Raw genomic sequence first — 22,700 nt, forward strand, 5'->3', positions numbered from 1 at the left:
GACACTCATGAGGATGCATCCCCTACCCTAGAAGCACAAGAAATCAATTTTGCTTCTTTTTTTCTCTGGAAGTGGAGTGAATTCATGTTTTATTGTAACAATCCAAGACAGAGATCAAATATGGAGGGGGCAGAGAGGGAAAATCTGGAAATGATCCTCCCATACGTCACTGCAGACAACATCCACACACAAATAAATAAGCACTAAGCCATCCCCATTCATGTTTCTAATTAGCGCAACCCATTTAACAAATAGACACATAATATAGGTCAATTAAGTAGGTCATGATAAATTTGTGGAGAACTTCAGCCTGTAGGGCACCAAAAAGGCCACATTGTGGCAGCATTTTCAAAGTTACAGCTCATTTCTGCACACAGCAGGGAGGAACAGCAGAGACCTGCTAGGTTTTTCCGTTTTGTGGTACTTCATCCAGAATCATCACCGAAAGTATCTGTGGCTTTCCCTGGGAGACACCTTCTGTGCCTCCCAGAGATCATAGAACATGGTGGAGACCATCCAGCATTTATTCTAGATAAATCCAATGCAAAGCCACTAAGATGATCTGCTACACACTACTATATTGCGGAACAAGTGTAAAATACGCTTCCTTGGCCTGATCCTGGAGTACTTTGGAGTCCAAACTTACCACCACACAATACCTTCAGCTCAGAAAAAAACATGCTGGAAGACAAAACCACATATTACTTCAGATTACAGAAGTCCTGGGAGCATCATTAGAAAAGCAAAAACAGAGCTAGAAAAAGCAAAGCAGTCAATGGAATCCTACATGTGAATACAGCAAAGGCATGTTTTGATCCTGATCTCTTCAGAATAGTAAGATTATGTGATTGTTTTGCCTACCCACTGCCCCTCGAAAACTATTGAACCAGTTATTAGTTTCATCCAGAATTGCCAGAAATATAAACACCTCAAAGCCGTTTAATTTCTGTGAGTTTTCTCAAAAATTGTTGGATATCCAGAAAAGATGGAGAAATATCTTATTTATGTTTTCTCCACGGGGAAGGAAATGGCATCTCAGCATTTATCTAGCATGTCTGACCATGGCCCTCTTCCAGAGACAGATGCAGCTCCAGAGAAGCCACAGTGAGCACCGAGTCCTGCCTTGCTAATGAAATTTGGGGAGGAACAACGAGAAACCACAGTGGAGGTCATTGGAGAGCAGCTGGGATCACGTGGGGCTTCAGGTAAGCAAAGGGACCACAGAGCTCCCTATCCTGTTCAGGGATATGTGGAGGATGTGGGCACAGAACTTCACAGCCAAAGCTACAAGTGTGTGATTTGCAGCAGGGAGATAAAGAGGTTGTGGGACTCCAGTCCATAGGAAAACAAGCTTAATATTCACTGTTTAATGAACATCTCATTTTTCTGCTAAAGATCAGTACTAGTTTAATTTGTTTTTTGAGAAGATGGGAGAAAACGGAACTTGAATGGGAATTTGAGCTACAGGTTTAGTTGCTGTTACCATTCTTCAGTTCCAAAAGACCTTTCCTCTTCAGGCAGTCCCGACTCAGCCTGCCACAGGACAGGACTTCTGGCTTACTGTACCACTGTTAGTGGAGGAACTCCAAAACCTTCAAATTAAATATCTCAGGGAGTTACCCGAGGCACTCTTCTGTACCTTAAACATGCAATTGTATGAATAGTGTTATTGCTAAGTGACTGGGGAGCATCTGGGAGCCAGGACACAGCTGGGAACTGAGAAGCAGAGCAACAGCAGTTGAGACGCTCGTGCCTGAGCACTCATGCACTACTACACCAGCTTCAGGGGCACCATCCACAAGCTGGAAACAGATTCCTCGCCCCTTTGGATTTCCCAAACCTGTGCTGCTGCCTGGAACAGCCAGGCCCCAGGCAAGGCAGAGGCAGCAGCACCAAGAGAAAAGTGTTGTGTATAGGGAGCCTTAATTAACTGTGCAGGTCTCAGAGGTCAGATGTTCAAAAACACACGTGTGCATCCAGGTCCACATAAGGCATCCCAAACTCCATCGCTGACACATGTCAGCTGGTTGAACTCCAGCATGGATGTGAGGAGATGGAACGTTTTGTGTCATTTGGCATATATTACTGCCTGGCTTGCACAAAGCAATCTACCAATGGCATGCAGTTCATGGGTGCCAAAAATACTGACCTTGTGTTTAGATCTATAATATAATCTCATCTCTATTTGTAGTAGTCAGGACTGAGCTGGTGAAGTAACCTTTTAATTATACAGTTTCTCATATTTGTACAATTTACGTTTGATCACTGCTTATTAATGCTCATTCAGACCTCCAACACAATTGTTCTGATAACACTGGAGTGACAGAGGTCAGTTCCCAAATGACTGGTTCCCAACAACTTGCATCTTAGCTCAAAGATAATATACATAACACACCGAGCTATCGCTCTAAACATGCACACACAAGTAATATATATAAAAAACGTAAGCATCATACTTGAAAATTTGTTATAAATCTCAGCCTATATTGTTTGAGTTGTGCTCAGGAATGACCATAGTTTGTGCGTGAGGAAGTCTCAGGAACAAATGCAAAACCTTTTAAACCCTCTGCACTCCCCCTCCAGGGTCCCACATGAGGCAAGAGGGTTCCAAGAACAGACTGAGAGCTATTCCCCATACACATAAATGATATTTTTCACAGGAGAGAAAAAACCCACCAGCATTAAATTCCCATTCTTTGGAATCTCTAAGCCTAATTGCAGCCCTGTTTATGAACATACATGCAAGATATTTCAGCTATGAGATATAAACACTGTACTATTTTGCTCCATCCCTGGGGAAATGGTGTTCTGATAAAATACTGCTCTCTGCTGGCCTGGCCTGCTTTTCCTCAAGGGCCTCACTTCCAGCAGCCTTCTGTCTTCCCTAGTAAAAAGATCACCCTGGTTTCCTGGCTCTTTACTTGCACCCTTCATCAACTGGTGACAGAAGAAGCTTGCACTTAGGACTAAAAAATGTTATATTGTTAAGGAAAACAATATCGATATCACCTGAATCTTCTGTCTTGAAGAATAAATGCAAGTAGCCATCAAACCTAAGTAGCTCTCCAGAAGTATTCTTGTTTTCTTGCAACTTGAAAGAAGAAATAGGCTGTTCATGTACCAGGTTCCCCACTGTAATGAGCTCAGATGAGTGCATTTTTAAATGCAAGGATCTCAAGTCCAGTTTTGGGAAACTTGTTCCTACATGGGAATTTTCACAACAGTCCCAAATCCCAGTGACAACCACAGGATTTGAGATGGGGCTCCTCAGTCTTTTACTTTAAAACACCATGCCTGGGTCGCTCCCTGGCCTGAAACTTGTAGCATCTTTCCTCCCTATCCCCATTTTTTGTTGTTTTACCAAAAGGGGATCACTCAGACCAAAGCTAACTGCAAAACAGCTTATCTACATTGAATTTACCTTCCTACTGCCTCTAGATATCACTGTGCTGCAGCTGATATAACAATAACCACAAAAACTGACAATTATTGACCTGTCAACATACCATATTTCGGTTCAGAATAAGGTGTAGCCATGCTGCAGACTCACCAAGACCAGCTGCGAGTGCCATCCTCCCTTCAGTCCCAGGGAGAAGGGATATTTACCCAGGCTACATCTTTGCTAAAGTTCTCCTGTCTATCCTCCTCCCAGTGGGTTTAGAGCCCCTGAGATGCTGTGACTGACAGGAATGCTGCAGCAGCAAGTTGGGGATTAACATCAACAGGAATTACCGGACTGCTCTCAGTTGTTTTTTAAAGCTCTCTGCACATTCAGACAAGTTTCTGTGGAGAAACCACATTACATGTCAGGATCTTGCTTATGAATTAGGAGAGCTAGAAACTAAACAGAAGTTCTGTTGCAATCACATCATGGGGGATCCACAAATGTTAAAGATTTTAAGTCTTTGTGCCTTGATCTTCCTTTGCAGGAATCTCCCATTAATAGTATGATTCCGTTTAAATATAATTAAAGAACATTAAAACAAGTTAGAAAAATCACAGAAACACAGCATGGTTGGCCTTGGAACGGCCCTCTGGAGCTCAACCAGCCCAACCCTCCTGCTAAAACAGGTTCACCTTGAGGAGGTTGCACAGGAATGTGTCCAGGCAGGTTTGAATATCTCCAGAGAAGGCTCCACACCCTCCCTGGGGAGCCTGTTCCAGGGCTCCATCACCCCTACAGTAAAGAATCATAGACTCATTAAGGTTGGAAAAGACCAACACCACTGTGCCTACTAAACCGTGTCCTGAAGTGCCACATCTGCATGCTTTTTGAACACATCCAGGGATGGAGACTCCACCACTTCCCTGGGCAGCCTCTGCCAGGGCTTCACCATTCTTCCAGTAAAGATTTTTTTCCTAATATCCAAGCTAAAGCTCCCCTGGCACAACTTGAGGCCATTTCCTCTCATCCTATCACTTGTTATTTGGGAGACCAGCACCCACCTCACTACAACCTCCTTTCAGGGAGCTGCAGTGTGATGAGGTCTCCCCTCAGCCTCCTCTTCTCCAGGCTAAACAACCCTAGTTCCTTTGCAAGACTTATGCTTCAGATCCTTCTCCAGCTCCCTTCCCCTCTCTGGACACGCTCCAGCCCCTCAATGTCCTTCTTGTACTGAGGGGCCCAAAACTGAACCCAGGATTCGAGGAGCAGCTTCACCAGCGCCAATGACAGGGGGGACGATCCCTTCCCTGCTCCTGGCCTCCAGCACCGGGTGTGACTTGGGTGAAACAGCGTAAAAAGGACATAAAACTACTGGAGAGTGTCCAGAGGAGGGCACAGAGGTGGCGAAGTGTTTAGCAGGGAGGCTGTATGAGGAGCGGCTGAAGTCACTTGTTCTGTTCAGCCTGGAGAACACTGAGGGGAGACCTCATCTCGGTCTGCAGCTTCCTCACTAGGGGAGGAGGAGGTGCTGAGCTCTTCTCTTTGGTGACCAATGATGGGACCTGAGGGAACGGCAGGAAGATGCCACGGAAGGGTTTGGCTGGATATTAGGAAAAGGTTCTTCCCCCACAGGATAGTGGAGTACTGGATAACGCTCCCCAGGGAAGCAGTCCCAGCGCCAAGCCTGACAACATTCCAGAGGCATTTAGACATCGCCCCCAGGCACACGGTGTGAACGTCCCCGTGTCCCGTACAGGGACTGCAGCAGAGCTCGTAGACCCCTACGGGTCCCTCCCCCGCCGCGCTCCCGCCCTCTGCCCGCCCCGCGCCTGCGCGCGGTGCCCGGCGGCGATGGCGGCGCCGTGAGTGCGGGAGTGGTGCTCTGCGGCGGGCCCTGTCGAGGGGAGGGAACGGGTAATCGTGTTTTTTTTCAGGAAAAGGGGAGGAGGGTGTGTGTTGTGCTGGCAGAGCGCTGCGCTTTCATTCTCCGCGCCTTCGTTCCCGCATCCTTCATACCCCGCCACTTCATCCCCGCATCTTTCCTGCTTCATACCTTGACCCTCGCATCCTTCACTCCCGCGTCTTCATCCCCCGCGTCTTCATCCCCGTAGCCTTCATCCCTCGCATCCATCACCCCTGCATCCTTCATCCCTCGCATCCGTCACCCCCGCATCCTTCATCCCCCGTGCCATCATCCCCGTATACCTCATCCCCCGCATCCTTCATCTCCCACGCCTTCATCCCTCGCATCCTTCATCTCTGCATCCTTCATCCTCCGGATCCTTCATCCCCCATATCCTTCATCCCCACATCCTTCACCCCTGCATCCTTCACCCCTGCATCCTTCATCCCCCAGATCCTTCATCCCCCATGCCTTCATCCCCGCATCCTTCACCCCTCACAACCTTCATCTCTGCGCCTTCATCCCTGCATCCTCCATCCTTCACATCCTTCATCCCCGCGTCTTCATCCCACACTTCATTCCAGCCTTCCTTTCCCACAGTGTCTCCTTGAAGGATCAGGTGGTCCCCACTGCTCTCCTCCCAGGACACATTTTCTCCTCTCGTGTAGCTTTGGCTTTGGCTTTCCTGGCACTGGAAAAGCTGGATCAATCACCCCATGAATGTGCCAGAGTTGCCACGTGTATCTCTGTGCCTGCTGATAGAAGCTGGAAAGATGTTCCATGTTTTTCCAATGCCATCTCCGTGATTTTTGTTTCCTGATGCCCTACAGTTCCCTTTCCCCTATGCCAATCTGTTCTTCGTGTGTCTTTGTGCCTGTGATTCTGCTTTTCTCCATTTTTATATCGTTTTGTGTTGCCCATTTTTCACAATACACCGTGATCACCTCGAATTTAAATTCCTCCCCTCACACCCTCTCTACATCGCCTGAATTCCTATCATCAGCAGATCACATTCGTGTGAAAACCTTAAGTCAACTTCATCAGTTGGTTTGTTTCCTCTTCTTCATTACACTATCAAAAAAGGAAAGATATAATGTGATTTGCTGCCCATAAATCGTCACTGGCTTAACCATCTGGATGACGTCATGGGAGGGCTGGCGGATGTCGTTGGTTGAGCTTTGTTTGCTCTGGGTTCTTTCCTGGTATCGGTGCCAGGAGGGGCCACTCTAATTCCCTGGATCTTCCATCTTGCCTTTTAAATGCTGATATTAAATTGTCCTTGTCCAGCCTTCTGAGACCTTCACCATCCAGGAACTAAAAAAGATAATTGCAGGTTTTTTGGGTTGCCCAGGGAGGTTGTGGGGTCTCCATCCCTGGAGGTTTTCAAGAGGTTTGTGAAGAAGTCATGGATGCCCCATCCCTGGACATGTTCAAGGCCAAGCTGGATAAGGCTTTGAGCAACCTGATCCAGTGGGAGGTGTCCCTGCCCATGGCAGGGTGCTGGAACTGGATGACCTTTAGGATCCCTTCCAAGCCCAACCATTCCATGATTCTGTGTAGTTGGATCTAGCCCTGGCAACAGGGTCCCCTTAGCTACCCATGTTTTGAGCCAGAGGTTGTATGTAGGACTTCTTGAGGCCCCTTCTCACCTCAGTTACTGTATTCAGCTTCTCAGACCTCTCCAGACTCTGTTCCTTCTTTGGCCTCAGTAGCAATGGGGTAAATAAGATTTATGCAGCTTCATGTCTTAAATTTAGTTGTGGATCTCAGTGATGTGCTGAGGAAGGATGGACATATTCCTTTGGAACCACTGGGAAAGCAGCATGCAGTGTCGTAGGCATCCAGCAGCCATGGAGGCATTTGTTGGTTAGGACAAGCAACATGGGAGACAGGGATTTTACTGCTAGGTCCAGTTTTACAAGTGATTCACAGGTTCAGATATCCCAGATTTTTTCTTGAAGGATTCTAGATTGTCCTACAGGAATAAGTGTAAGCATTTAACTGGGAGTTTCCTTGGGTTTGTTGGCATAGATTTGAGCACTGAAGACAGTAGCTGGTATCTCAAGTCTTACTCCAGATGTTGAAGGAGCTGCAGACATAAATCCAAGTAATCCAAGTTCTCTCAAGTAACAAGTGATAGGACGAGAGGAAATGGCCTCAAGTTGCATGAGGAAAGGTTTAGATTGGATATTAGGAAGAAATTTCTGACAGTGGTGAAGCATTAGAAGAGGCTGCCCAGGGAGGTGATGGAGTCGCCAAAAAACATGTAGATGTGGTGCTTAAGGGCGTGGTTTAGTAGCCACGGTTGTGTTGGGTTGGTGGTTGGACTGGATGATCTTAGAGGTCTTTTCCAACCTTAACGATTCTGTGATCCTTTTAGTTGCCAGCTGTAGCCTGTCACTCTCTGTGTAAATTTTTTACCTGGTGGTTTTTGCAGTGACTTACTGCTTACTTTGACTGTCACACTCAACTTTCTTATCAGATATCTCGGCCAACTAACAGTTAAGTATTTAACTAGTGCTCAAGTTTACTCCCTTATCACATAACCATCATATCTTGGATCCTTTCAGCAGGTTAGATCATGGAATCACAGAATGGTTTGGACTGGAGTGGACCTTGAAGATCATCCAGTTCCACCCATACTGACATGGGCAGGGACACCTAAGAAAACATTTATTTTCTCTTGGATATAGGAGTGATGTGGGCATCACCCATTCTACGTAAAGAACAAGAAATAAAGAATTTGATAAAGGGAAGAAACAAAACATCTGATTAATGGAAGCCATGAAGATATCGAAGCGGTTCTTCGCTTTTGGGATTTTGGCATGCATAGCTATTTATGTCGTGTACATAAAATGGCACCTGGACTCCAAACCAGTCGTGGGAGCAACAGAAGGAGCTGCTGAAAGCAGGGTAGACAAACTGAACCATCAGGCACTGACCACGGATCTCTCCATCTTTTATGGAATTATGTTTGATGCAGGAAGCACAGGAACTCGCATCCATATTTTTAAATTTACACAGCAGCCAAAAGGTATGGCCTGGTCTTTGCACAATCGGTTAATTCTTCCATAACGTATGAAGCAGATTATTGATGGTTCTTTTTTAGGGATTACTTGAACAAATATGCCTCAGCTCTTTCTAGAGAGCCTCAAGGAAGTGTATTACAATTCAAGCATGTGGATTTGGATGAAATCAAAACATTCAACGAGGAGGATATGCTGTAATATCAGAATGTCAACTAAATAGCAGCTGTACCTTTAGAAGAATACCTTGAAGAGCAGTTTTTTATCACACTGCTCAGTAGGATAGTGGATTATAAATCCAAACAGCCGTATTCTCCCAAATTTTCACTAGGAAGTTGTTGGCTTTCTCCAGTTCCTGGCAGTGAGCTCCTTCTCTCGGTATTGTCTGGTTTAGTGCATCCTTGGCTTCAGTGTTGGATTTAAATTGCAAATCTTCACTGTTTGATTAAAACTGCATTGTCTTGCGTCTGGACAGGAAGTGTTGCTGAGAAACAAGACAAAAGTTTACAAAAAAGCTCCAATTTAGCACCAGTTTTTGTGAGCTTTATTTGTTTAGGTGGTGTCAGCTCCTATGTGTGAAACTTTTAGAGATGAAAGAACCTGCCTGGATGCTGTTAGCACGTGATCTGACACTGCTTTTGAGTCTTTACAGAGTGTAATTAAGCACAGGAAGGGGATGTTGTCAAGCTCATGTTGTCTTGCCTGCAGGTTCATGTAATTGTCCATACCACAGGTTTCTGAAATACTTGCGTCTGGCTCCCTCTGCTGCCACTGGAAATGGTGTTAAACTGGGTTTTGCTGGAGTCAAGTTTAGCCAGAACAGAGCACACTGTAATGTGGGTTCCTTGTTACCAGTGCAGTTTGGAAAGCTACTTGTGGCGAGTATCAGGGCTCAAAGAGAACTCGCACCCAGCTGGTGATTGTCTGATGTGCATGGAAAACACATACATAATGGGCACCAGCACCTGAAAAACAGTGGTAGCCTTAAAAGTGGTTCTCTTGGGAGCCAATTCCATAGCAAAGACTGTATATCATGGTCAAGTGGCTGTTGATAGCTCATTAGACAGAGGCTTCAAGTGACTTCCATTAACACATAATGATGTAATTTGTAAAATAGGTTTTGTGTAGATGAAATTATTTATACCGTTACTTATTTTGTAATACTGCTTTTGAACAGGAACTCCCAAACTGACCCATGAGACGTTTAAAGCACTGAAGCCGGGTCTATCCGCATATGCCGATGATGTTGAAAAGGTAATGTTGTTTCTGTCACTGTGAAACTATGTACCCCAGACCTCCTGTTCTCGATATGCCCTGCAGATCACATCTTGCTGTGGTACAGTACGCTGGACTGAGACAGGAAACCATCTCCAAATGATACGAGCCCACAGTAAAAGTTGAACATGCAGAGGAGCAAGGAAAGACTGCATCTAGTTCCACTAGGTGATGTTGTTAATTAAGTACAGCAGATGTTCTTTCTACCTCTACCTTAAGATTTTCACTGCACTTAGGGAAATGACAAAAGAGCTGTGTTGGATTGGAGCACAGCCTTCTCCAAAATAACCGGAATTGGATTCTCAGGAAGACAGTCTAAACCGTAGGCTAAGTACTGAGCGACTTCTCTCCCATCTCCCTTACTTTCTGGCTTGCAGGGATTTAGGGACTTCCTGAGCCAGACTTTCACCCAACTCATTGAGTTTTACTCGTTCCAAAGGCCTTTTTCCCAAGGATTTGAACCTTTTGTAGCCCAAGTATTTACAGGCAGAGAGTTCTATGTCACTGTTTGAAAAAATGACTCTTCCTGTTAGTTCTTGACCTGTTGCTGGATTATCTCCATTATATCTACCAGGGCTTGCTGTCAGAGGTGGTGAGTTCTCCACCTTCTCCTGGCCCCTTTTGATATTCACTTGCCTCTGTTCCACACTTACAGTGAATCATACCTTTTACCCTTTCAAGAAAGGTAAATCTAAAGAGTTTCCAAGATGCCAGTTTTGTTCTTTCTTTGCTCACAGAGTGGCCAGGGAATAAAAGAGCTCCTGGAGGTGGCGAAGACAGAAGTTCCTGTGGACCTGTGGAAATTTACTCCCCTGGTCCTGAAAGCCACAGCTGGCCTACGGTTGCTGCCAGGCGAAAAAGCTCAAAAGTTGCTGGATAAGGTACTATTTCTTGTCTTTCAGTTTGCTTTCCAGAAATTTTGTAGGATAATTTGGCCCCTTCTGTGGAAGGTACATACTCCTTTATCTTCATGTTTGAAGAACAAGTGTTGTGAGGAGCAGCTGAGGGAACCGGAGTTATTTAGTCTGGAGAAAAGGAGGCTGCAGGAAGACCTCATTGCCCTCTACATCTCCTTGAAAGGAGGGTGTAGCGAGGTGGATGCTGGTCTCTTCTCTGAAGTAAAAAATGATAGGATGAGAGGAAATCAAGGTGTGCCAGGAAAGGTTTAGATTGGATATTAGGAAAAATGTCTTTACTGAAAGAGGAACAGGCTGCTCAGGGAAGTGGTGGAGTCTCCATCCCTGGAGGTCTTCAAAAAGTGTGTAGATGTGGCATTTCAGGACATGGTTTAGTAGGCACAGTGGTGTTGGGCTGATGTTTGGACTGGATGCTCTTAGAGTTATTTTCCAACCTTAATGATTTTATGATCTAAAAGCCATTCCTATTATTTAATTCCAAAAGCAGTGCAGAGCTGCTTGATTTTCAGTGGGTCTGAGGGGAGAAATTGTACAAGTACAAGCACAGAGAAATGCTGACAGCTCCAAATAAGCCTGGAGGTGACATACAACATAATGAGTGTAACGACATACTCCTAACAGTCACCACAGGCTGCTCTTACTGGACATGTTCGTTGGTGGTTTTGACCAGGATGCTATTTTGAGAAAAGCTCTCAAGCTCTCTGCTATTTGATTGTTCGTGTTATCAGCTGGCTGCTGTCAGGTTGCTCTTTTATATTGATTAGCAATAATGTAAATTTATTCATAGGCATGTAAATTGTGTTTAATATTTTAAAGTATTATAAAAATAAAATATTATGTTCTAGACTTTACAGTTGCAGGAAAAGTTTATTAAATGTGCACTAAGTGTACTCTTTTTCTAAGCAATAGTTGTAAAGAGGACATATGGTGAGATTGAGACCAGTGTCTGTATTGTTCTCTGCTGCCTCCAAGATGTGTCCATTCTTTTCCACACTGAATTTCAGCTGTAACTGCTGCAGTTGGACTTTAGAGGACTCTGGAAACCTAGGGCTTTGTTACTTCACGTAGGACATAATGTAGAGGACCTCTAACAGCCAATATGCTGCTGTTAAAAATGCCATTCCCTGGGGCATTCCTGAAAGCCAGGGTATCCCATCTGCTACCTCTTCCAGTCGATCACCACTTGTGGCAAAGTAAACTGGGTTCCTTTCCCTACCCATGTCTATCCCTTGTTAACGGCATTTCTGAGCAGTCTTCGTGCTTGAAGACCCATGCTTCCCTCCCTGTCTCTTCACCAAACTGGAGAGCCAATATGTGGACTGCTACCTTTTTATAGCACAGCATAGGCTGATGCTTTTTGGGCTCTTGAACCTCAGACAGAATGGTGAGCAGCAGTCAGGATCTGGCCCAAGAGAGAAGCAGTTGTGTAAAAGTGGAGTTTTAAAAAAATGTGCTTTCCAGCTGAAAAAGAGATTTCTCTGAGTGTAGCTTTTATTTGAACTACAGGTAAAGGAGATTTTTCAGGCCTCCCCCTTCTTTGTGAGGGACAACTGTGTGTCGATAATGAACGGAACTGATGAAGGTAAGTGATTTGTGGGACTCTTTCTGCCATCCCGGAGGTTCCTGCTGTGCTGTGACAAGTTCCTACTCACTGTAGTGGGGGCCCACAAGCGGTGGGTTTGACACAGCCTCAGGCAGTGCTTGCCAAAGGGATCTTGTGCTGCCTTTTCCAATGTGAATTCCTGAACTCTGCCCTGATTTTCAAAGCTCTGAGCGCCCGGCTTCCTGTGGGATCACCAGGAAACCACCACACAGTCAGCCCTTCTGGAAAGGTTTCTGAATATCTGCTTGCTGAGATGGTCTTAAAAAACTGGTTTTGCACACTCTGCTCTTGGCAGTGCTTGCTAGAGCCTTCTGGAAGTATTTGGTCATAATGTTAATTATAACTGGTCTAATGAGTGTGAATTCAATCTGAGAAAATGTTATATAGAGGAGAAAATACATTCTGAAGTAATTTGGGGCTTATCAAAAAATGCTGAGGACAGAACCCAGAATCAGTCTTGATTTAAAATAGTTTGAAGAAACGTCTAAATTCTAAGTAACTGAGTGTTGAAATGTGTTTTAAATCTGCTTAGTAACCAAAGTTTAAAATAGCTGAAGCTGTTTGGAGCTGTTTGGAGCTGTTTATGAGTTTCTTTCTTACTGCTCGGTGGAAGAAAGACGTTGTAATTCTTCTTTTGTTTTAAAATCATTAATAGCAGTGACAGCCTTGGTTTAGCCAAGGGTTGAACTGGACCGTGTTCCCTAGCATGCCTGGAGTTTTAATCATGGGGACAAATATTTGTATTTGTTAACATAAGGCCCACTAATTAATCTGATTTGTGGAGAAAAGTTTATAAAACAAGAAGAGGATAGAAATACTGCAGCTCACAAGAACGCTTAGAGGAAACCAGAAAATTAGAATGCTGGAAAGATGAAAATTCTTAGTAGTCAAAAAGAAAGTTGATTGCCTGACGTTAGACAAAAGCCTGCCAGTGAAATATAGAGTTCTCTAGGCATTACATATATGTGACTTCTCTTCCTCATATCGCATAAACTCTGGTATAGAAGGTCATTCTCTTTGTTCAAGAAATCTAACCTTGGGTTTTGACAGCTGTTGGCAGCTGAACTGCTGTCTTTCAGGCAGGGTAGCTCACAGAGCCAGTCCTTTTCACCCTTCTTGAGGGTCCTTCTTCCTTAGCTCTCAGCAAGACATCCTTTGGAGACTGTGTAAGTCCTCTGTTTGTGGAAGTGGACAGTCTATAGCATTTCTGTCAGTTGGATCACAGGCCTTGGTGTAGAATTATGCTGATTATTTTGATTAGATGGTGTTAAACTGTATGAGGAAACTTGAAAATGCCTCCAGCTAAACAGACCCAAAAGCAAGACAGGCTTGTAATACCACTCACCTTATTTGTTCCTTTTGTTAGATAAAATGAAATGACCTGATCTAACAGTGCATTTTCTGGATCTTTTTCTTGTTAGGTATTTCAGCCTGGATCACAATAAACTTTTTAACAGGTACATGTACACAAGCATGTGCATAAATGTATGACTGATGCTGTGAAATTCATGCTGTTTTCTGCCCTTTGTGGGATTTGCTTATTCATTGGAGTGGGGTGAAAGAAAGAAGAATCTGGGAATAAGTCAGCAGTTGTTTTTAGCTTGGCCTATTTAAGTCATCAGGATTTTGGCCACTTACTTGACAGAGTGAAGAGCTTAATCCCTTTTTCTAGATGTTTAATGTAAGCCTTTCTTTCAATTCCCTGTAGGGTACAAGAGCATTTTATTCCTTTTTAGAGTCTGGCCACTAGTTCTGGCTAAATTTTTAATGCAGATATTTTAGATGTGCTTGGCAGCTGCACAGAGTGAATGAAAGTGCTATGCTGCTTCCTTACAGATTTATAGCACAGAAATATCACAAGTCTTTACACTGCTGAGTTAGAAAAGGTGCTCTAAAGCTTTTTATACTCACAGGAAATATCAGAAAGGTCAGAGATCTTCCAACATGAGCCATCATGAGGTTCACTGTGGTACTTGGCACAAACTAGTCATGTTAGGAAGGTGTATTTGAAAGATCTAACTGAGAAGAGCTGGATTTAAATGAGAAGAAAGGTCCTCTGCCAGCAGGAAGAGTTCCAAGAGAGCCAAGTTTCTTAGGCCAGCTCTTTTCAGTCTGTCATCTCCTTGGCCATAGGAATCTGTGAAACATCACTAAGGGATCAGGGAGAAGTGGCTAAGAAAACCACATTCCTCTCTGTTACAAAGTCGTTACCAGAGTGGAGTTTGCAAAAGGGTCCTCACATCCACTGAAAAAATGTTTAGGAATCCAATAAATAAAGTGGCTGTAATTAGGCCAGAGAAATAAGAGCAACTCTGTCACTTGAAGAATTTCAGGGCACCTTGATAAAGCCAAAATAAGTGCCCAGTAGATGATGGTGTACTTCAGTGCTGTCTGGAAGCTGACAGATGGAGTTCAACTGTCCTCTTTCTTTACTGCTGTACTTCTGCTTTTGTTCCTAGCCAGTTTCTCACAGCACCCACCATGGTTTTCTCTGTTCTGTCATACATTTCAGGTAGCCTAGATGATCCGCAGAAGAGAAGTGTAGGGATGCTGGATTTGGGTGGTGGATCAACACAGATCACCTTCCTTCCACGTGCCGAGGTAATGTGAACATGTCCACTGTTGGGAAATGCTGTGCAGAATCAGTAACTGCTCAGATTTGTTTCCCTTGGAAGCAGACCAGGAGTTTCTCAGTGTAACATGAAGCCACGCTTCTGACAGCAAAACCCGGGTCACTTGGTCATGTCTGCCTTGTTATAGTCAGTCTTGGAGGCATTCATAGCTCTTTGTCAGTCCTCTTAATTCAACTCTGTGAGCCGGTGGTGCAGGCGGGGAATCCACCAGGGCTGCTTTATCTTGGGGAAAAGGCAGTGTCCACTTCAGCATCTTAATCCTTGACTCTCAATTTGCGCTGCTTATAATGAAGACAGCCAGCACAGGAAGGACATGGATCTGTTCGAATGAGTCCAGAGGAGACCACAAAGATGAGCCAAGTGCTGGAGCACCTCCCATCCAAGAACAGGCTGAGAGAGTTGGGCTTGTTCGGCTGGGTGATGAAAAAGCTCTGGGAGACCTTATAGCAGCCTTACAGTCCTTAAAGGGGTCCTACAGGAAAGCTGGAGAGGGTCTCTTCAGCAGGGAGTGCAGGGATAGGATGAGGGGGAATGGAGTTTAAGCTGGAAAGAAGGGAGATTTGGATTAGCAAGAAATGTGAGGGTGGTGAGGCACTGGCACAGGTTGCCCAGAAAAGTCGTGGCTAGAGGTTTTCAAAGCCAGGTTGGATGAGACTTTGAGCATCCTGATGGAGTGAAAAGTGTCCCTGCCCGTGGCAGGGGGGTTGGAACTGGATGAGCATTGAGATCCCTTCCAACCAAAACTGTTCTATGATTCTATGAAGAACTCAAAGGCAATGCTATTAATGAATTCATGTCCATCATTTGGCCTGTGTTGTCTTTTAAGAACACAGTAAGATGATTTCCCAATTCTTACTTCTAGTTTTCCTGAGTTCACTTGGTTGCAAATGAATGCTAAGGAGCAACTATTACTATGCCGTAAAAAATACACGCTGATGTTTGTTATTTCAGCTTCCTGTAGGAAGCTTTCTGTAGGTGTTATGTGAGCTGGAAGCCCTGTGGATGTGGAGCCATAAGGCTCTGTCCTGAGCAGAAATACTGTTCATAGCAAAGTTGCAGAAAAGTGGAGGATAGGGTTGCTGTATCCCAGCCTGGGCTAATCAAGACATTGTGCTCTCACAGCAGAGTGACAGGCAATGTGAAGAGTCTGGAATGTGGGAATTCTGGGTTTAGAGTTGGTGTGGAGATTTGAGCAGCGTAAATAACGTTGTGGCCTGAGCTTTGCTCCCCACAAAGGCGCTAGCAGTGCTGGTGTGCTGAGGGAAGAAGCTGCCCAGTGCTGTAGATAATCACCCTTTCATTTCTTCAGGCCACAAGCTGTTCCTCACTCTGTTCCTTGGCAAGCATAGTGATGTGCTTTTCCTCTGGCTGGTGGAAGTTCACAACTGAATTCACTTGAGTAGGAAGTTAATGCGTGCCTGGATTTCCTATTATTTTGCACACAGTTTTCCCTAGCAGATAACTGTGAAGAGTCAGTTGCTGTCGCCTCTTTGACAAAAACGGTTAAGAGCTGGAATACGGTTTCCTTTTTAATTAAAGTAATTTTTTTATATACCAATCTGGTGTAGATACAAATAGAAATGTAACCAGTTAAGACTCTGTCATGAGGAGAATCTATTTTAGCTCCAAGTTTTGTGGTTGTTTTGTCTTATCAGCGGTCAAGTCAAAATACTCACAAGTTCATCTTTTCTCTCTGAACCATGCTAGAGTTGTTTCATCATTCTCCTAATGTTTTAGAAGACTGCATTGTTGAAATTTGCTGCTTCTGGCAGAAATTGTACAGTGACATGTTTTTCTCCCTACAGGCAACTCTCCAGACATCACCAGCTGGTCATACCACTTCATTTCAGATGTTTAACAACACCTACAAGCTGTATTCGTACAGGTGAGTTGCGGGGAAGAGAACACGCTGTGCAGAATGGGGCCTTCTATGAAGCCAGTAGTGTTTTGCTGAAGTGGGGTCCTTGCAAATGAATGCTGGGAAGAAATGGAGAAACCTGAGCCACATCATTGTGGTGGTTTGGCCTCAGCTGCCCGCCAGGTGCCCACAAAGCCACTCAGTCACTCCCTCACCATCGGCAGGACAGGGAGATGAAAACAGGACAAAAAGCTCATGGGTCAAGGTAAGGACAGGATGGTCACTTACCAGTTACCATGATGGGCAAAACAGGCTTGGCTTAGAGAAGTTAATTTATTGCCAGTTAAACAGTAGGATAATGAGAAAGAAGAAAAAAATCAAAAAACACCTTCTTCTGACCTCTCCCTTCTTCTCAGGCTCAACTTCACTCCCAGCTGTTCTAACTGCTTACCCCTGAGTGGCACAGGGATCATGGAGAGTGGGGGTTGTGGTCAGTTCGTAGCATTTTCTCTCTGCCAGTCCTTCCTCCTCACTATCTTCACTGGTATTTTGGGCAGAGGGAAGCATGTTCTTCCCACCTATGTTTGCTGTTAGCTGTGTTTGGGCTCAGAAAGAGTCAGTTCTTTGCTGCTTTTGAGGAGGGTAGGAGAAGGGTTAGGGCAATGCATTCAGCATTCCCAGTTCTTCAGGAGCCAGATTACAGTTGACAGCTTGTCTGTCCTTTTTTGGAGAGCAATTATCTTCTGTATAAGGATAAGTCAGTAGAGGATCGGAGAAAGGATATTTGTTGTTAACAGAGGCTTCTATTCCTTTGCAGTTACCTGGGACTCGGGTTGATGTCAGCAAGGCTCGCCATTTTAGGAGGAGTTGAGGGAAAACCCTGTAAGTTATAGGCATTTCTCAAGTCTGGGTTCTGAGCATAGGGTACGTAGGTTGGTTGTGGGGGAGAAGTTGTCTGTCCCTTGCTCACTGCGCTCCTATCTGGTATGTGGACTCCTGTCACCGTGGCTGGGTGCGTTTGAGAGGAATGCAGGGGGTGACACTGCTAGATCCCAGGAGACCTGGATACCTGCCAGCCCTGTGGGGTCATGGGATGTCGGAGCTGTGACTGGGACTTGGAAGTGCCTTGCTGAGGCTGTGGGACAATACAGAGCAGGGCTGGGGATGAGGTATCTGAAATGAACTCTTTATGTTTTTTCCCTAATGTGGCTTTGTTTTACTCCTGCAGTAGAAGAAGGGGAGGAATTGATCAGTCCTTGTTTACCACCTGGCTTCAAATCCGAATGGCAACATGCTGAGATAGTGTACAAAATTAAAGGACAGAAGGCAGGTATAGTGATTATCATTCTTCCTATCTAGGCCAGTGTGCCATTAGCAGAGTAAATGTACTTTCAGCCTCTTGGAAAGACACTGGGTTCTCTATTTACTGTTCTGACTGGCTCCTCTCTATGTGCTGCGAAAGAGATTGTGCACCTCTTTCCCCTTCTGCCATGGTCTGTCCAGTCAGTAAAGCTGCTACGAGTAACGTAGATGGAACAGAGCAATCCCTGAAAAGGTCTTTCCAAATCCTTCTGCCTCAGATGATGTTATGCATCTCTGATCTATCGCATACTTAGTCCCAACCTGAGGATGGTTAAGTGTTCCCACTGGAAGACAACCAAGTTTGCAGTTCTCTGTGAAGAGCTTGTAATAACTTATGAAGTGCTATTGCACGAAGAGGGAGCCTGTTTCCTGGCAGATCCTAAATAAATTGTGTGTGTGTTTAACTCTGTGCTGGGTTTCTTTGCTGTCTTTCAGGTGAGCCTCTGTATGAATCTTGTTCAAACAAAGTGGCAAAGATGCTCTACAAAAAAGTACACAAGGCTGAGGAAGTGAAGGATTTGGATTTTTATGCCTTCTCCTACTACTATGACTGTGCGGCAGAGGTTGGTCTCATCGGTACGTTTGTTTCTGTTTCCATTTCTTTTTAAATTATGAGTTGTGGGAGAAATATAACACTTATACACATCACTGTGGTTTGCGAAGCTGTCATGGGACTTGGTCTTTAGTTCTGCTGCTGTATGATGTTGTTCTAGACTGGATATGGGATTCGATTGAATTTCAATAGAGCAGGGACTGGGATTGCGAAATAGGACCCGCAACTTCTGGTAATGGTTTTTAAACAAACTGCCCGCATTTCAGAAATCTTTGGTGCCTGATTAACTCCACAGGGTGAAGTAGAAAAAGGCCCTTGCAACGCTAAACAGATTTCTTGGCCTGTAAAGAAATAACACCTGCGATCTTGGGCTGTGTGTTTTGCTTCACTGGCCTTTGCAGGTGGAATGAGGATTTTCAGGTAGTTCCTTGTATACTCAGAATGCATCGCGTCTCTTTCCTGGTGGCATGCTGGTGTATGGAAGGCTGTTGTGTTCAGGGGTAGAAGGTAGATGATGAGATCTCAGGCTAGTGTGGGCAAACCTACCCCCCTCCTCAGCCACTGTGTTTTACAAATGATTTCAAATTTAACATGTTGCAGAGCACCCCTTCCCTGCCAGAGATGGTCAAAGGCGTTAACTGTGTTCAGGCATCACAGGGCAAGGCAATGCCAACGTGGGGACATCATGAGAGAGTCTGTGAACTGCATTTCTTCAGGAGATGAGGCTAAAAGTTCTTCATAAAATTAGGCTTTTCAGTCTATATTGAGAATCTTTTAAAGTTTGGTTTTTTTACTTTTAAAGCAAGGGTGAGTTTTGTCATTGATTTCGGGGGCTCACAGTTTGATTTCCAAACAACTTTTATGACTTGGGTAACATTTTTAAGCTAAAAGAAGGGACATTCAGATGAGATATTAGGAAGAAATATTTTCCTGTGAGGGTAGTGAGGCACTGGCACAGGTTACCCAGAGAAGTCATGGATGCCCCATCCCTGGAGGTGTTCAAGGTCAGGTTGGATGAGGCATTGAGCAACCTGATTGAGTGGAAGGTGCCCCTGACCACAGCAGGGGTTTGGAACTGGTTGGGCTTTAAGGTACCTTCTGACCCAAACCATTCTATGATTTGATGACTTGAATCCACAATTTTCTGTATAGAAAAAAAAACGTAAAAGAGCATGTTGGATTTTTTTCTTTTAGATAAAGAAAAAGGAGGTAGCTTAACTGTTGGTGACTTTGAAATTGCAGCTAAATATGGTGAGTAAAATACAGTCAAACAGGACTGGTAACTGCGTGTAAATTGATACCCAGGTGGTAAATGTGTGGCATGCTAAGAAGCCTGCTTATTTGTTCAAGTAAATGCTGAGCATTTCTCTTAAGCACCTCTCCCCATAGCATCTCACCATTTCTGCTGATTTCTGAAAATCTCAACTACTTTTTTTATTAATTCTTGCTTTTGCAGCCCACAGAATACTTATATTTAAAAACTCTCTCAAGAATTTTTAATAATTACTCGCCAGTTGAAAGCTGTCCTGAAGTCCTGCTTTCAAAATGGATGTGGGGGTCCTCAACCTGTTCTAATCCGGTTTCATTTTTCTTTTTGTCTCTTTGGTCTCTATATTTGTTCATATCCTTGGTCATTAATCGGAAAAGGGGAAAACTGGTTCATAGCTCTTCTCTTTGTCAGCTGCAGACAGAGCTGCTGGTGCAGATTTACAGATGTAAACATTCTTTTCTTAATACTACAAACACAGGCTTTGATCAAACTGAGGTGGAGCTTTTTGGTAAACACTATGAACGACTGGCCAATCCTTACAGTCTGATTTATAGGCTACTATTTGTATAATTCGTCCTGGGAAAGGAAGTGGGGTTTGCTTTGGTTTTATCTTTTCTTTTGTCTTTTTCTTTATTTCTTCCAACATCTACTGAGTGCTTATGCTCGACGAACAACACACCTCAGGTTGCTGAGATTTTTAAAGGTTTGAAGTAGATAGAAGAAAAGTTGAAGGCCCTTTTCTTCCTTTCCTGGAGGGATACAAGAAGCTTATCTTTCTTAGGGGAGAGACAGAATGCCTTGGGTTTCCTTCCAGCATGCCAAAGCTTTTGTGCTTCTGCTAACATGTGCGTGACATTTTAACCCCATTGTAATAGGTTCCATCGCTGCACAACTCCACTGACAAGTGGTGTTTCATGGATTCTGAGCCCACAGTGTGCATTCAGACACTGTTTTCTTTCTCCTTAGTTTGTAAGACCATGGAAATCAGCCCTGGAAGCAGCCCTTTTCTCTGCATGGACCTCACATACATCACCTTCCTCCTGCAAGAACTGGGCTTCCCAAAGAACCAAGTCTTTAAGGTGAATCCCACAAAAGGGATTACTGGGAGAGCGGGCAGGAGGTGCCAAGGCAGTAGCCTCATGACAGTAGCTTGGTCTTCGATTTGTCCTCTTGGGGGTGGAGGGACACTTTCCCCATGATAATGATAAACTTCGGCACTGTGTTCGCCTTGTATGCTTCTCCTCCCAAAGAATGGTGTTTTAACTTCTTTGTTTGTTTGTTTTTCCAGCTTGCCAGGAAAATTGACAATGTTGAAACAAGCTGGGCATTGGGAGCCACTTTTCATTACATCGATTCACTCAATAGACTGCAGTACTAGAGCTCCTTGAAGGTGACTTTTGGGAATCTCAGTTTTTGGAAGCTTGACACAGGAGAATCTGTTGAAAAGCCTACTTTTGGCTTCCAGAGTCCTTTGGGGAGGTCTCTGCCCCTTCCCTCCCACCCCGTCCCAAGTCCCTTCCATCACTTGCTCTTTGTCACAGAGTGCAATGTCTAAAGAATGAACCTTGACTTGACAGCACCTGCAGTCACCTTCTTGTAAAACTTGATCACCATTGAAGGAAACCCAAGACTCTGCAGGACATCTACGATCTCTATGAGAAAAATGCACCTTTTCGGAATATGCCTGGACTATTTGCTTGTAGTACTGTGCTGAAGAGAACAGTCACTCCAGAAGGAACTCTTCACCGTCCTGATTTCAGGGTGTTTTTTCCTCTTGATCAGCAGTTTTCAGTGATGATTTTTGTTTCATTACTTCTGTGTTTGAAGGTGAACTTGTGTGTGCGTGGACGAAGTGCATTTATCTGGACGTACTGCTGACAGGCAGCAGCTTTGAAATGCCAAGTGGGAGTCTCAGCTCTGCTTTCCACTTGTAAAGCTCAGGAGCACTCTAGAACATGGATATGGACTTAGAGGCAGGAATCTGAGCCTGTATGCCCTGTAGGGTTAAAGCCTACAGCCTGAAGTTTGTTCCTTGGCTGTTGAGAGATGGATGGTGGAAAACAACATAGGATTTGCTGGATGTAGACAGGCAAGGCCTAGGAATTGGGTACTGAGCTAATGATGGATTTAACAGGTCTAGAGTTGGTCCGGGTAAGATCCATGAACAAGACGTAGCCACAAAAATAAACCTGAGCAGAGCTTGTTGGACCTTACAGATATTTGTGCCTTGGCAAGGTGGATGCCAAGCCCGCGATGAATGCATTTACGTGATATTCTGGGTGCTGCTTCCTGTGAACACCTCACAATGATAAATGAATGTATTGTGGTTGCACTGAGCCGTGGCAGGGTAGCTGCAATGCGTCACTCCAACAGTGTCTGTGTGCAGGCTGGAAGTGATCTGCAAGGCAGCAGGAGCTGGAGAAGGCATGCTGTGCTGTTTGTAATCTAACTGTGGAATTGTGTTGTATTTGTATGGATGTTTAGAGCAGACTGGAGCGATCTTCTGGGGATGCAAAAGAGCCCAGCCTGCAGGAGAGCTAGCCACAGCCTCATGGCCACAGCCTCGTCCTTTCCCTGGGATGGCGAGATGTGGTACCGTGGCCTGAAATGCTGTGTGATCGCTGGCTCTGCAGTGAGCGTGGAGGGGACACAGGAACCACGCTGTACTGACAATAAATCCCAATTCCAAATGAACACACAGTGGTGGTGGTGTGGCTTTAGCACCAGAGGCTGCGGGGTGGATTGTGAAGGGAGTGCCCTGATGCCTCTCATCCCTGTCCTCTCATGCCATCCCTGTCTCCACGGGCCATCTCAGCCCCCCACACTATCCATGTCCCCCCATGCCACTCTAGTCTCCTCACGCCATCACAGCTCCACACACCATCCCTGTCCCCACACACCATGCCCATCTGCTC

At 44.8% G+C, this 22,700-nt stretch overlaps 1 protein-coding gene across 1 annotated transcript; it reads left to right on the forward strand.

Moving 5' to 3' along the window:
* The first annotated feature begins 5,170 nt into the window (after positions 1 to 5,170).
* On the forward strand, positions 5,171 to 22,484 carry ENTPD6 (ectonucleoside triphosphate diphosphohydrolase 6). The gene is made up of 14 exons (XM_054063293.1): positions 5,171 to 5,299; positions 7,982 to 8,322; positions 9,492 to 9,568; positions 10,327 to 10,470; positions 12,013 to 12,088; positions 13,531 to 13,566; positions 14,622 to 14,710; positions 16,548 to 16,627; positions 17,418 to 17,482; positions 17,829 to 17,930; positions 18,398 to 18,538; positions 19,710 to 19,766; positions 20,752 to 20,864; positions 21,074 to 22,484. Exons 2-14 carry the CDS (start codon positions 8,064 to 8,066, stop codon positions 21,161 to 21,163), a joined length of 1,329 nt encoding a protein of 442 aa, XP_053919268.1. The 5' UTR covers positions 5,171 to 5,299; positions 7,982 to 8,063; the 3' UTR covers positions 21,164 to 22,484.
* Positions 22,485 to 22,700: the final 216 nt, after the last annotated feature.

Source organism: Cuculus canorus, chromosome 3 (genome assembly GCF_017976375.1).
Source record: "Cuculus canorus isolate bCucCan1 chromosome 3, bCucCan1.pri, whole genome shotgun sequence".
NCBI lineage: Eukaryota > Metazoa > Chordata > Aves > Cuculiformes > Cuculidae > Cuculus > Cuculus canorus.

Bases quoted from the DNA above. Each gene is read 5' to 3' on its own strand.
- ENTPD6 (XM_054063293.1), top strand. From the start codon at position 8,064: ATGGAAGCCATGAAGATATCGAAGCGGTTCTTCGCTTTTGGGATTTTG. The intron at 9,569-10,326 runs GTAATGTTGTTT...CTTTGCTCACAG, and splicing joins ATGCCGATGATGTTGAAAAG to AGTGGCCAGGGAATAAAAGA. The intron at 13,567-14,621 runs GTACATGTACAC...CATACATTTCAG, and splicing joins CACAATAAACTTTTTAACAG to GTAGCCTAGATGATCCGCAG.